General features: G+C 40.4%; 2 protein-coding genes and 2 non-coding genes across 4 annotated transcripts; 2 read left to right on the forward strand and 2 right to left on the reverse strand.

Annotated features, from left to right (window-relative positions):
- The first annotated feature begins 7,158 nt into the window (after positions 1-7,158).
- Positions 7,159-7,607, forward strand: LOC115371429 (histone H2B 1/2-like). Its single transcript, XM_030068815.1, has one exon. It carries the CDS (start codon positions 7,173-7,175, stop codon positions 7,545-7,547), a length of 375 nt encoding a protein of 124 aa, XP_029924675.1. The 5' UTR covers positions 7,159-7,172; the 3' UTR covers positions 7,548-7,607.
- A 1,999-nt stretch (positions 7,608-9,606) lies between these two features.
- Positions 9,607-9,678, reverse strand: trnaq-cug (transfer RNA glutamine (anticodon CUG)). Its single transcript has one exon. It is a non-coding gene; the product is annotated as a tRNA-Gln (tRNA).
- A 2,202-nt stretch (positions 9,679-11,880) lies between these two features.
- Positions 11,881-11,952, reverse strand: trnaq-uug (transfer RNA glutamine (anticodon UUG)). The gene has a single exon. It is a non-coding gene; the product is annotated as a tRNA-Gln (tRNA).
- A 2,391-nt stretch (positions 11,953-14,343) lies between these two features.
- Positions 14,344-14,913, forward strand: LOC115371932 (histone H2A). Its single transcript, XM_030069557.1, has one exon. It carries the CDS (start codon positions 14,370-14,372, stop codon positions 14,754-14,756), a length of 387 nt encoding a protein of 128 aa, XP_029925417.1. The 5' UTR covers positions 14,344-14,369; the 3' UTR covers positions 14,757-14,913.
- The last annotated feature ends 878 nt before the right edge of the window (positions 14,914-15,791 follow it).

Genomic DNA, 15,791 nt, shown 5'->3' on the forward strand with positions numbered 1-15,791 from the left:
GTAAAAATACATTTTTGTTGTTGCTACGGTGGTAGCTAAGGACGCTATTAACAACGAACCGGAAGGAAGTTGATGTCGGTCACGGACCGAGTTGCTCTTAAAACCTGCTTTTGCTATTATTTTAAGAAAGCTTGTGGCTTTAGCTTTGTTTTGATAACTTTTCTAGCGACAAATGTCGGCCGTGTCGCTTCCGCGGGCGCCCCCCTAAACACCCTGGGACTCTGCGTTGTGTTAATGTGATGTGGGGGGTGTCGTGCGGGGAGGAGAAGCACGGCGCACACACAGGAGAAGTTCGATTTGTGGCTGGGACCCGTGGTTTTTATTTGCACAAAACTCTGACAGCTCCACATGTCTTGCTGGCCCTTTCAAAGCAGTGAAATAAACATAAAACAATATAGCGCCCGCACGGAAAAGAAAACTTCAATTACGGTGTCCTGTAAGGGACAAACTACAACAAAACGCAAACTACGGTGTCCTGTAAGGGACAAACCACTGCGAACTCTGGGTTCTCTGTTCTCATTCAATGTTCGTACAACTTCCTATTGCTCTATAATTCTTATATAAACCCATGTAATCGGGAGCCAGAAAGTTGCGATCACGTGACCTATGCGCTGCAGTCTGGTCTTTCTGTGAAAGCAAAATAAATGGCGGACATTCCTTTTATTCTCAGTGGAAAATGCAATATTTTAAGATAGCTTATGCATTCAAATGCGTTTTGATAACATTTCTAGCGGGAAATTAGTATTTTATTTTCATAAACTTCGTTCAGTTAATGTATATGATGTTTACTTTGTTAGTTATTATGAGGATTCTTTCAGGTTTCTATCGTTGCTATGGCTGTTGCTATGGACGCTGCTACCACTGTCGCTGATGGAGCTTCCGCTCGGAAGTCCCTTCCTCACTGTCACCGTGGAAATCTGGGGAGGGAGGCGTGGGGTGAAATGGGTTGCTGTGGAATGAGCACGACCTCTTAATAACGCATTGCGTGCTCCTCGGACATAACCTGTTATAATTACTTGTGGTCACCAGGCAAACAGTGCCCACTGAAAATCAGTTAGGATACCTGTCCTGGTGGACACGGATTCTCGGCTTCAAAGACGTCACGCTATGGGTGGTGCTTCACAGATCCCGGAAGTGCAAATGTAATCGATATTCCGGGAAAAAAAGATCTGATTATTAGCCATAACGTTGTAATCATCCAAGGCAGACTTGCCACGAGCTATGAGGATGTGTAACGATGACATGTGCTTCTACCGAGTCCACAACTCCCGTATAATATCAACTTTATTTTAAGAAAACACGTTTTATTTGCGATGTCATATCACGGAGAAGCACTACATTACCCATAATCCTAGTGTTTAGGAACTGGCTTTTATAGGTGTGGTCACATCATTTGCAACAACTGTCTTCAATTTTGAGTCGTTATGTTTAATGAATGAAGCCAGGGGTGTTCATTGTGTTCAAATTTTGCTGACTGTGGCAAGCATTTTGCATCACATGAGCTTTAATTTGAGAATGTGAGCAGAGTTTTTTGCAACTTGTGTTTTAGCAAGACAAAATGTGTTTAGATTTATGAGAAAAAGAGGATTGTCTTCATGTGAAATGTGTTTATGATTTCGGCAAATGGAGGCTAGTTTTATAAAATGTGTTTAGAGAACTGGTCTGTTGTATCTTTATTTTATTGATACAGTGTTTCATTTAATAGTTCATTAGTGCAGTAGTTATTGAGTAATTCATGTGGTTAAAAAGGTAAGCTATTTACAAGGAGTCATTTGTTTTATTCAGTTTGTTTAAGTTAAATTACTGTAAACATTGACTGATATAGACCACAAGGTGGCAGTAGCTTTCTACGCATTGAGTACGTTTACATGCATCCATATTCCGCTTCGGCTCAATATTCCGGCTAAGGTAACTGCGCCGCGGCAACTGGAATATTGCGAATATTCCGGTTAATACAGGAATAAGGTGTGCATGTAAACGTGCTCACTGACAAAAAGGTCACAAAGTAGTGTTGCTCTGGCTTGAGAGAGAAAAAATGGTGAAGATGTTTTCAATAAGGCAATGCCGTGCATATATTATTCTGTAATGCCGCAAGTTTGTTCAGTAAAGTTTTGAACGAAGAAAACGAATTTCCGGTTGTTTTTATAGAAGTTAAGTCCCCACATGGTCATTTGGTTTAGAGAATTGGGTTTTGCGTTTTAGCAATTTAAAAAAAAAAACTGTAAATGAAAAGCAGTAAAAAATGCAGTGTTTTGTGTTAAGCATGTTATTGTGTTGCTGCTGATGTGAAAGTGTGTTCATATGATGGAAATGTGTATCCTTTTGTCATCAGAGTTACATTTTGACAAAGGATTGTGAAGTTTTGATGACAGTGTTTCAGTTTGCCATGAATGTGAATGGTTTATTTCCAGGTGTTGTGTCTTATTTGCATTGTGTTTAGAGTTTTGGCACAGTGAGCAAAGCATTTGCAAAATGAGTTCAAGCAATCGAAAAAAAGTCCACCACCATAGTGCCCATACCCAAGAGGAGCAATGTGACCTGCTTAAATGACTATCGCCCCATAGCACTCACTCCAATCACAATGAAGTGCTTTGAAAGGATAGTCATGACCCACATCAAAAAGAACATCCCAGTCACCATGGACCCCCTACAGTTTGCATATCGTCAGAACCGGCCCACTGATGACGCAGTCAACAATGCCATCCACACAGCCCTTATGCACTTAGAGGGCAAGGACACATATGTTAGAATGCTATTCATCGACTACAGCTCAGCTTTTAACACAGTTATTCCCCACAAACTCACAGATAAGCTCCTCACACTTGGACTGATACCCTCCCTCTGTAACTGGGTGTTAAATTTTCTAACAGGCAGACCCCAGTCAGTCAGAGTCTACAACTGCACATCCAGCATAAGAACTGTATGCACGGGGACACCACAGGGCTGTGTGCTGAGACCCCTGCTCTACACACTCTTCACGTATGACGGTGTGGCCTCACCAGCATCATTAAATTCGCTGATGACACGACAGTCATTGGTCTGATCACTGGTGGGGTCGAGACAGCATACAGAAGAGAGGTGGCAGATCTGGTGGCCTGGTGTCGTAACAATAATCTTCACCTCAATGCAGACAAGACCAAAGAGATGGTTATTGACACAAAGAGGACAAGGGAGCTGAACAAACCACTATACATAGATGAGACTGCGGTGGAGAGGGTGAAAACCTTCAAATTCCTAGGCACTTACATCAGCGAGGATCTCACCTGGTCTCACAACACATGACAGATCATCAAGAAGTCCCAACAGAGACTGTATTTTCTGAGAAGACTGAGGAAATTTGGTATGTCAGCCAAAATTCTCAGCAACTTCTACAGGTGTACGATTGAGAGTGTCCTCACCACTTCCATCACAGTCTGGTATGGTAACTGCACAGCACAAGATAGAAAGGCTCTCCAGCGTGTAATCAAGACTTCACAGTACATCTCTGGGGCAGCCTTCCCCTCACTGCAAGACATTTACCAAACCAGAGTTCTACGAAGGACACACAACCTCATCAGGGACAGTACACATCCACAACACACACTCTTCACACTCCTACCATCAGGCAGACGGTACAGGAGTCTGAAGTCTAGGAACACGAGGCTGGCAAACAGCTTCTTCCCACAGGCCATCAGGCTTCTCAGTAAATCCATCACACACTGATCCCCCCTACTCCCCCCCAATCATCACCTGTGTTACTGTCACTTTAAGTACTGCTATTCATGCACACATGCACCTTAAGACTCCTGCACTAGAGAAATGCTGCTAACTCCAATATTGCACTGTACATCCTCCACGCAATGTGAATAACACATATGTATCTATAATGTGAACAATTATTATTACTATTATTGTTATTGCTGTTGTTTTTATTTTTTTTTTCTTGTTTTTATCTATTTCTAGTAGATCTTATGTTTGATGCAAGTCTTCAGGGAGAACGAACAGAGTAAGAATTTCCTTGTGTAGTATAACTACTGTTCTACTGTGCACATCACAATAAACTCTTGAACTTGAACAAAAAACTAACGTGTGTGTGTGTGTGTGTGTGTGTGTGTGGTCCCATGATGTAATGGTTCACGCTCTTGACTCTGAATCCAGCTGAATCCAAACTCTGCTGCAGATAATCTGGAGAGGGGTTTACTGCTCCTGCCTCCTAGTACCATCTGATAAATGTCAAAGAAATAGTACTAAAGCAGATTGAAATATAGTGGTAATTTATAATTTGTGGGCTGACAGTGATGGGAATGATGGAGAGGAAAAGACAAGTCTTCATATTTCTTGTCTTCATGTCATACTTCATGTCTTTTGGTGATGTTGAATGATCACATAAAAATATGATACACAGAAAAACACATTCCTTGAGGTTATCAGGGTTCTATGGGCAACAGCTCTTGGACCACACTGAGTGTGTGTAACCCCCACCATTTCCTTCACTCTCCTGCTGCCTTTTTATTGCCAGTTTGACAATTATTCAAATATCATTCTTTTTTTTTCTTTTTTTTTAAGTGTAACTTAAATTAAACAAAAAAGCAGCAACAACAAATACAACAACAAAAAGTTTGGTCTTAGTCCCTCCATTAGACATCATGGAATGCAACAATACAGATCCCTGTTGTAAGGTTGTAAGTACAACAGCATGGACAGGCATGGAAAGGTTAATTAAGGGATCATTTTAAAATAATAATAATAATAATAATAATACACACACACACACACACACACACACACACACACACATATCTATCTATCTATCTATCTATCTATATATATATATATATATATATATATATATATATAGATAGATAGATAGATAGATAGATAGATAGATAGATAGATAGATAGATATATATTTGCATGGTGTTGAATTAAGACAACTGTTAAAAAACAAATAAATACAAAATAAATAATGATAATTCTTCTTCTTCATAATTTATTTATTTAATAATAATAATTATTATTATTATTATTATTATTATTATTATTATTATTATAACAACAACAACAACAACAACAACAACAACAATAATAATAATAATAATAATAATAATAATAATAATAATGATACTTAATAATAATACTTTTAGCTCTGTATGAATTGCAACAACATAGCTGTGTCTTGGATGCCACCTGCTGGGATTTAGTGCAGCTACAGGGTTGTGCAAATTTGTTGTGCAAATCTTATTTTTCATTAATCAAGACCTTTTTTTTTTTTTTTTTGTAATTGTTTCATAGGTGAAAATGACAGCGAAAATACTTTAGTGACATCAGCTGCAACCCATGTAGTTAATTATGAGCTTGGTGTGACATTAGTTCCTACTCATGTTACTTTTTGGAGTGTGACATTACATCTAATGAAAAAGCACACAAATCCATAGCTTTCACATATTCAGAGGTCACAGGTGTCATGGAAACAGCTGAACCATTCTGAGGTTCAGGTTTGAGGGAACAAAGGTGGAAAAGCTGGGCATCATGAAATCTAAATGATAAGAAGAAGCCCTTGATGTATGTAGCTAGGTGTGGAAATGAGGATTTCAGGTTTACAGGAACAACTTAGTCAAAATGATTCAAGTTATTGTAAACTTCTTTAATTTGCTTTACCACGAAACACTAGCAGAACCAAAATTTAAGTTATGCAGACACTATTCTAAAAACACCCCTTCAAAAATGCGTTATTTTTAATTTAATGTATTGTTATATATATTTTTTTAATATTCAAATGGCACATTTGCATCTGTGTGTGTGTGTGTGTCTGTTACTATCTAAGAAACTCTAAATAGAGTGATAACAGAATCCAGTTGGAATACAAACACCATAAAGACCGTCAGTCGCCTGTCTATTCCTGTGCTCATCTACATACATAGATGTTCTAACTGTACATATATATAGAACAAATATCTTTAAATCCATTCATTTTATAAAAGGTGCAAGTCTAATTGCAAAACTAAATTTTTCTATGTTTTCTTCATGGTAGTTATTTTCTCACTTATTGTATATATCTGTAGCTGTATATATAATTCCAACAGTAATTTTTTAAATAAAAAATGCAATAATTATTAGTATAATTATTATTAGTATAATACATTTTTCTATTCTTTACATTTTCAAATGACACATTTGCATAGTATTTATCTTTTCACTTTTGATCTCACATGAAAACAGAAATGCTACCACTGGTAGCTTCTCTTAATTTGCTAAAAATAAAGTTCATTTAAAAAAAAAAAAAAAAAAAAAAAAAAAGGGAGGCTGCAGAGTTTTGAGCAGCCCAGTGCAGCTCTCTCTCTCTCTCTCTCTCTCTCTCTCTCTCTCTCTCTCTCTCTTCACTTTCTCATCAACACCAAGCACACCACGAGGAAGACCGTCCCCGCCATGGCTGTGGTGTACACTCTCAAGAGGCAGGGCCACACCCTGTACAGCTTTGGAGGATAAACTGGACGGCTCAACAACACAAAGGCTCTTCCAAGAGCTATCCACAGTTTACTGAAGAGCTAATTACTTTCACCAAAGCTAATTATATATCTGAGGTAATAATCAAGAAGTTAAGTTGTAATGTATCAGTAAGCAGTGTTTCGAACAAATAAATGATGCATCTAACGAAGCCCAACACTGAATACATGAATGAAGCTGTATTCTAAATGCGACAAAATGTACTTCAGTCTAACACTAAATTGAGATTTCATAGCAGGTTTATGTGTATGTAATACAGCAATCAAATGAACAGACCAGGCATGGTAGGCTGCTACTTCTACAAAAGACTAAAGTCTGAGCCATTAAACAGCACTGAGTAAAGCAATAATGTGGAGTGCAGAGTACTGAAATACTGACAATATGAATAATTCAATCTGATATTTTAAGATGGTGCAACAGATTTCAATTAATTTATTTTTAAAATGCTCTCATTTTATTTCTGAGGACCGAATAGTTGTTGGTAAGGAGAACAATGGTTGTCTGTCAGCTCTGGTGGGGGAGGGGAGAGTTGGACCATGGGTCACCCAGTGCACACTAACCAGCCAGCTGGAGCCCAGCTAAACCAATCATACAGAGGGAGCTGCGCACTGCAGATTACGTCAGCTTGGCCTATATAATACCAGTGGCGGGACAGAGTGGTGTGTGTTTAGACGCAGTGAAGCTGGAAGATGCCTGAGCCAGCTAAGTCAGCGCCCAAGAAGGGCTCGAAGAAAGCCGTGAGCAAGACCGCCGGCAAGGGCGGCAAGAAGCGCAGAAAGACCAGGAAGGAGAGTTACGCCATTTACGTGTACAAGGTGCTGAAGCAGGTCCACCCCGACACCGGCATCTCTTCCAAGGCCATGGGCATCATGAACTCTTTCGTCAACGACATTTTTGAGCGTATCGCCGGCGAGGCGTCCCGCTTGGCTCACTACAACAAGCGCTCCACCATCACGTCCAGGGAGATCCAGACCGCCGTCCGCCTGCTGCTGCCCGGGGAGCTGGCCAAGCACGCTGTGTCCGAGGGCACCAAGGCCGTCACCAAGTACACCAGCTCTAAGTGAGCAGCTCAGCTTTCTACAAACACAAAGGTCCTTCTCAGGGCCACCCACTTTCTCAGTAGAGCTCCTTTCTATTGAATATTTTCTGAAATGCATGAGATTCATTATATGTAGAGAAATTTTTATTGAGTTCAATGTTGTGTGTTTTTTTTTTTTTTTTATGGTTATTTGACCAGCTTTGTTCCCAACGTGCTCTTGACAAGTGTGGGTGTTTATAAGCCTTTTTTCAATTTGCCACTGTTGTGTGCAATGCATTTTTTTTTTTTTTTTTTTTTTTTTTTTTTTAAAACATGTAATGTGACATTTCACGCATGAATGTGTATGTTGTTGTGTCATATTTTGAATGAATTAATTTATGTATTATATAAAAAGAAAGTATAACTTAAGCAACAATATGCTATTTTTTTTTAAATCATTATTGTTCGCTGTATCAGCTCCATGTATACAAAACTGTTCCACAGCTGTCACTACTATTAGCCTATTGTACACTGCACTCAAATTGTTGTGCTCTAACCCTGTGTTCCAAATCGCATACTTCTACTTGTTACTTTTAGTATGTAGGCCTACTGCAGCTGCCCTTACAAAGTATGTAGTGTAGTATGCAGTATGCATGATTATGCATACTACTGGGACACACTACATGCTTCAGCCCTGAAGCACGACCCTCTTGCTCACTTCCGCCCCGTCTGTAGCTCCACATTTGTATGTTGTTGTCAAAATGGCGGTGCTGTTTCATACTGCGCTGTTGTCTGTCATATTTCTTATCTTCTGTCTTCCTGTGGCTTCTGCTGTCACTGAGTGAGGTTTGTGCAATATGTGTCTTGTTGTCTTCCGTATGTGGGCGTGGCTTGTACACACAACTCAGTCAGTGAAATGTAAGGTCCACTGCGCAAAGGATTGTGGGTCAGAATGGCCAGAGCAGCATGCTGAAATGCATACCAGAGCCCGTCTAAGACGAGCCCTGCCACTCTCCATTAACCCCCGTTGTATCGAACTTGATTGCATTTCCACCGTAATTCCACTGGGGGTGATCGCAGGCGAGTGCAGAATGAATGGGGCTCTGTGGAGCTAAACGGCTAAATCTGTCTCTTACATCTACTGTATTTATGGTTGAAAAATCGCAAATACTGTTGTAGTGTCTGAAAGTTCAATATGGATTATAGGTTAAAAGTGAAATTAGCGAGAACTTATATCCTTTCGATTTCCTTCAGGTTGGGCTGTTGTTAGCCCCCCCCGGGAAGTTAGACGAGAGTGCCACTTCTCCCTATATTAGACATTCTCTGGTGACCATCTGACGTCCACTACATTTTGCGGTGGATTGTGCAGTGGACTATATAGTGAACATTAATAATCACTAAACATTCGGACACCCCTACAAAATGGTGTAATCACTATATAGTGCACTATATAGTGATTACACTATATAGTGCACTACACAGTGATTAGGGCGTGATTTCGGACACAGATTATGTTTTCTCCATAGATATAGAAACGTTTCTATATCTATGATTTTCTCCCATCGATATCCTCTATGATATTTAAGTCTTTCATTGGCAGAAGGTGGACTGCAGTCTCCTGGCTCTTGCTGCTGTTCGCCATGCCGTTTTCCCCGCTTGCAGGTAACCATAGCAACAAAGACACCACAGAATTCCTTGCAGGTCGAGCATGCGCAGTCGTGACTGAATATTCCGGTTCGGGGCATTTTCCGACTAAGGTGTTGACATGCCCCAATACTCTGGTTGGAACAGGCATATGCCAGGGGTCTTATTCGAAATTCTCTCCAACCGGAATATGACCTTAATCGGATTCGGTGCGTGTTTATATGACACGTGCGCAACCGGAATATTGCGAATATTCCGGTTAATACAGGAATAAGGTGTGCATGTAAACGTACTCATTATTAATGATGATACTTGTCCTGTGGTGAGGAATGTACTTTCCTTTCTGTTTTAGTTCTCTGTCCAATCAGACACCTCTGTATCGTTTCTCCCCCTTCCGCTGCACACACACATGCACATCAGTTCAGTTAGTACTGAACTGGTCGTGAAAAAAAAAAAAAAACAGGTCCCACCGAGATTTGAACTCGGATCACTGGATTCAGAGTCCAGAGTGCTAACCATTACACCATGGAACCACACACATAGACACAAGCACTCTCTCTGTCTCACTCTCTCTCACACACACACACACACACACACACACACACACTCACACACACGCACGCACACAGATATTCTGTCTGCTTAAGACAATCCAGAGGTTATATTATCAAAAAAAAAAAAAAAAAAAATCAAGTTCATTTATATAGTACAAAGCAGGATTAGGGCCACACTGAGAAAAAAAAAAAAAAATCCGAGATTTCGAGATTAAAGTCGTAAATTTACGAGAACAAAGTCATTAATTTACGAGAATAAAGTCGTAAATTTACGAGATTAAAGTCGTTAATTAACAAGAATAAAGTTGTACATTTACGAGAATAAAGTCATAAATTTACGAGAATAAAGTTGAAATATTAGAAGAATAAAGCCATTCACTCAATGAGCAAAACCGCTCTGGTTTTATCATATGTTTTGACAAAACTGAAGCTGACGAACCAATCTTATTGTAGCTTTGAGAATATGAACCAATGGGCTAGTAGGACCCCAATGTAAACACACTAATCAGGAGGAAGCAGACTGACAGCTCGTCTTATTTACTTCTTGTGTCAAAATACTAAAGTCTGTGGTCAAAACGAACGACTACGTTTATATGGTATAGAATCATCATCATCATCATCATCAATACGTTTATGTAATATAATTGTATAACCAGACTGTAAATTCTTTTGCAGGTGCTTAAAATCGCCAGTGCTGTGAATTTTATATGTAATCTTCTCATATTGTTCTAATATTCAAGATTAATTTTCATAATTTGTTCATAATAGACCATAAACGAGTTTATAAGCTTTTGGTGTGTAACTTGATCTGTTCAGAAGCATGACGTAATAATAGGTAAGGCAAGGCAAGGGAAATTTATTTGTATAGCACATGTCATACACAATGCAAATCAAAGTGCTTTACATAAGCGTGCAAGAAGCATTAAAACAAATTAAAAACACAAAAAATGTAAAAACAACGCAAGAAACTGTTGCAGCTGTTCTTTGTTGTCACCACAAGACTTCTTGTCTTAGACCATTGTTTGGGTATTTTCTGTTCAGCTGAATATATTGTAGTCAACTGACATCCTTTTCTTCCTCGTCGGTCTTGTTCTGCAATCTTTATACAGTGTTTTGTAGGTATCGGGGACTCTAAGTACATTCTGCAGGTGATGCTTGCATAGTTTTACTTAAATATACAATATATTCAGCTGAACAGAAAATACCCAAACAATGGTCTAAGTTCTTGTCTTGTGGTGACAACGAAGAACAACTGTGTCACATTAAGGATGTTGGGAACATCTTTTCAACCCACAACAGAACTGTATGAAGCAACTGAAGCTTTTACATGTGCCCTCTGTGACCTCAAAGGCTGTAGAGATGTCAACTATACAAGAGGTCAAATGTTCAAGGGCGGAAAGTGCACAGACAGAAGTCTCCCTCCAAACAGGGATGCTTTAGGGAAACACTCTCAGCAGGCAAACAACCAGGCAGCCATATAGAGTGGTGGAGTCCCGCCCCTTCCGGTGGGCCCCCATGGGACCTTTCGGAGCGAAAAAAATGAATGGTGTTCAATGGACAGAAAATAATTATTTTCTAGTCCCCCCGTCGTTATGCCATGGATTACACAAATGTTGTTTATAGGCGTAAATAACAAATTTTCATGTCAAGAGTTTGACCGTTTATTGCGCCATTGCTCAGTTAAATGCTGTTGAGAAAACACAATTAGAAAGACTACATGCTGTGTCGCGTATGTGACGTCACGTCATCGCCGTTTCCCTCCATCCAGATTCAAGTCAAGATGCCGGTGTGTTTTGTTCCCGATTGTCCGCGTCTCCAAGGGCCGACGGAGCGCCGGGCCGGGCGGGAGGGCGAGCGGACCCCGCCGTCGGGCGGAAAAACTCAGAACCTCAAAAACTCATACAAAAAGTTGAATGGCAGCATAAAATATAAAAGCAGCCTATTTGAGACAACCTGACAGCGTAAAGTCATGTGCATATTAGGCTACTTTTGCTTTGATTTAGCTCCACTTGCACATGAGGATGAAGCCAGGCGTCATCATCCTGTTGTGTTTGTGGAGATTGTTCTTGGAGACTGGCACTAACTTGTGTTGGAGGAGCTCAGTTTCAGAATTGGTGGGCGGCTCTCAAAATACTTTTTGTGTTGAGCTGTTCACCTCTTGGCAAACTTCTCTTTCAGTGCAGGTTGCACCAAGATTTGAACTCAGATCACTGGATTCAAAGTCCAGAGTGCTAACCATTACACCATGGAACCACAACACAAGTATCCAGCCAACATACTCAACTGCTCATTCAACCTCTCTCTCTCTCTCTCTCTCTCTCTCTCTCTCTCTCTCTCTCTCTCTCTCTCTCTCTCTCTCTCAATTCAATTCAGTTCAATTCAATAAAGCTTTATTGGCATGAATATTGCCAAAGCATGTTTGGATGAACAAATAACAAAAGAACATTGAAACACTGAAACATTGAAAATAAAACAGAGCAAAGCAGAGGAAAACATGAACTCTGACAACATTCACACTGTCATCACATGTAAAAAAGAAAAGAAAAACCCAAGGAAGGAGAGTGAATGAAAAGGCAGAACGTGAGTTTTGAGGAGACTGTCATCGTGTTGTGCAAGTTTACTCTCAGGATGTGACAGGCACCGACATATTTTGCTGTTTCTACAGCGCTGACACTTTTTTTCTCCAAGTAAATGTTGCATTTTCACTTGATCGGAGAGCGTGTCGAAGTTTTGGAGTTTACGTTTAATATTTGTGAAGAACTTTGTTCTAATGTCTTCATATGCACTGCATTTTAGCAAGAAGTATTGCTCTGTCTCCACCTCTCTCTGTGGACAGAGCAGACACAGACACTCTGGGCAGCCGCGTCTGTCTGTGTCGGCCGCTCTGAGTCTGTGCATTAATGTTGAGTACTGTCTGTTTACAGTCAAATAGCACTGAAGTTTGATTTGAGCTTTTGTGATAGATGTCCAGTAGTTGATGTAGTTTTCTTTCTCTTTAACTATAATTTGATAGATAGATAGATAGATAGATAGATAAATAGATAGATAGATAGATAGGTATACTTTATTGATCTTTATTGATAGGATTTTGATTGGGTGTATGTCCCATTTTTACAAGAGTTTACAAGAGGACCCCACACTTCGCTACCATACAGTAGAATTGGTTCAATTACAAATTTAAATATTTTGAGCCAGATTTTAACAGGTATATCTATATTTGAGTTTTTTTTTTTTTTTCATAGCACAGAAAGCTCTTCTTCCCTTGTCTCGGAGATCATTAATGGCCAGACTGAAATTTCCTGTAGATGTAATGTTTAGTCCTAGATATGTGTAGCTGTGTGTGTGTTCTATGTTAGCAGAGTCCAGTAAGAACCTGTAGGGGTTTTCCTGACACTTTCCTTCCATTTCTGGAAGATCATGGTTCTTGTCTTTTTCAGGTTAACTGTCAGGGCCCAAGTCTGACAGAAATTCTGCAGATGATCCAGTTGCTTTTGTAGAGCCTCCTTAGATGGAGCCAGCAAAATTAGATCATCTGCAAAGAGTAAGTATTTGATTTCAGTATCAGAGAGGGTGAGCCCAGGGATTTCTGACTGCCAATTCATCATGATAATATTTTGAGAGGATAATGACGTAATCATGTTCAAAAGGATGTTCTTTTTTACATTTAGGCACATCCACAGACCGGTCACTCTTGATGATCTCACAGCTGGGTTGAGGTGTCTCCTGCTGGACTGGGCTTGAGCACAACACAGACAGGGCTCTGACTCTGAATAATGATCCTGTAGTGATCTCACCACTGAGCTCCGAGATGGAGAACAGCCATGGATAGTCTGAGATCTTCCTCTTGCCAAAACTGAGTTTTGTTTGTTTGTTTTTGTTTTTGTTTTTTTTTTTGTTTTTGTTTTTGTTTTGTTTTTTCCCCCCTTTCTTCTTTTTAGGGGGTGTAGTCTAGCATTTAGGCAATGATTTTGATTGGGTGATTTCACCATTCCTTTTCTTAGTTTACTTTGTGCTGTACCTGACCGTTTTCCTATTCACACCGTTTGGTCAGTAGGTGGCACTTGTATACAGTCTATAGTCGTCAGTCCACACGTGTCATGCCCTAGGCTGCAACCAACCAGCCACCAGCTCGCACAGGGGAGAGTGATAAAGAATAAATGAAAAAAAAAAAGACAGAAGAATGGCTAAATGTACATTCACAATAAAGAAACCAGTGTTTTGCATATCAGGACCTTAAGATGATGCTGCTGATTGATGGCCTTATAATCCTACAGAGACTTGTAATATGATGAATAGATTAAGGAAAACACTACATACTAGCGCATGAAATAAAATAATAATAATAATAATAATAATAATAATAATAATAATAATAATAATAATATAGCAATTGAAAAACATTGTCATAAAAAAGTTATGATTTTACGGACCATGTATGATTTTTTTTTTTTTTTTTTTTTTTTTTTTTTGGTTACAACCAATAAATTGGTAGGGATACGTTTTACTTTGAAAATCCCCAACAATGCACAGCGGAAGTGTAATGTGATTGGACGATGCCAGTGACGATCACGCGACCAATAGGAAAACAGCTGGACAGACATAAATCTGAGGTTGTGAAACTCTTTGTGTGATTTATTTGTGAATCAGCTGCTGAATAAAGAGCATCCAGAATGTCTGGAAGAGGCAAAACTGGCGGCAAGGCTCGCGCCAAGGCCAAGACTCGTTCTTCTCGTGCGGGACTCCAGTTTCCGGTGGGTCGTGTCCACAGACTGCTGCGCAAAGGTAACTATGCAGAGCGTGTGGGTGCCGGTGCCCCGGTCTACCTGGCGGCAGTGCTGGAGTACCTGACGGCTGAGATCCTGGAGCTGGCCGGGAACGCTGCTCGCGACAACAAGAAGACCCGCATCATCCCGCGCCACCTACAACTGGCCGTCCGCAACGACGAGGAGCTTAACAAACTGCTGGGCGGAGTCACCATCGCTCAGGGCGGCGTGCTGCCCAACATCCAGGCCGTGCTGCTGCCCAAGAAGACCGACAAGCCGGCCAAGGCCAAGTAGACCCAAAGCTCTGCGCACAACACAAAGGCTCTTTTCAGAGCCATCCAAATCACTCAAACAGCGAAGGCTCAGTTTACAATTATTTGACATTACTTGATGAATTGACGAAAAACTTTTGAAACAAGAATGTTCTTCAAATAAAACTACAATGCTCAAGGAGAAACAAACCAGTTTTCACAACGCGCACATACGTAACCGATGAAGGGCGTAATGTTTTGCTCTAAATTTAACATGTTTAATTTAGGTTGTGCTCAGTATGTATTGACGCATATGTTGTAAAGGCCTAACACACTGGGAAGCTTAAAGGGAGAGGCAGTAACGTTGAAATGTTGAAGCGCCAACTTTCACAGGAGCTAGAGGAGAAAGAAAGCCTAACGCCCGACCCCCTGACTGTGCCCCTGCCTTTCCCCGGCCAAGTCATTATTCAAATATCCCGCCTTTTTCTCTAAAATATGTATTGACAATCTGCAGGGTCTTTCCTTAAATAAACATCTCGGAGGCTGTGGCAGTTCTTAAAATTCCTGCCCCAGCGTGATTAAACACAGTCTATACTCGATAGCTACTAGAGGAACAATGCGGGAATATTTTAGGCGGCCGTGCATATGTGTGTATTGCAGTTACAACAGGAATAGCACGGGAATATTCCAGATCGATTTTTCCACCTGAGCTAGAACCCCCTTAGACCTGCTGGAATAATTCAAAAATGGGAGCTAACAGATGGGAAAAAGCTCTTCAGTGACTGGCAGCTGCATTCAAATGAGGCTGGAGTGAGAGAGGATGGCTCCTTTTGTTAAAAGCCTGCTGCCTGTTACATGCGGTTTTATTCATTTGTTTATTTTTTGGCGTGGGAGGAGGACAGTAAAAGTAAGAATTTCACAGTCTGTCTGTGTGAAATGCTAGATGTATATTCACATATGGAGCGGGAAAGTGAGATGTGAAGAGAAATGGGTAGGCGACATGCTTTTGCAGAGAACAGTGTGTGGCGCATGCCTAGTGTGGCTACAAAGCTCGGCCAATCATATGAGGGAAACAGCA

The sequence above is a fragment of the Myripristis murdjan genome, chromosome 14, assembly GCF_902150065.1.
Source record: "Myripristis murdjan chromosome 14, fMyrMur1.1, whole genome shotgun sequence".
Lineage (NCBI taxonomy): Eukaryota > Metazoa > Chordata > Actinopteri > Holocentriformes > Holocentridae > Myripristis > Myripristis murdjan.

Bases quoted from the DNA above. Each gene is read 5' to 3' on its own strand.
- LOC115371932 (XM_030069557.1), top strand. From the start codon at position 14,370: ATGTCTGGAAGAGGCAAAACTGGCGGCAAGGCTCGCGCCAAGGCCAAG.
- LOC115371429 (XM_030068815.1), top strand. From the start codon at position 7,173: ATGCCTGAGCCAGCTAAGTCAGCGCCCAAGAAGGGCTCGAAGAAAGCC.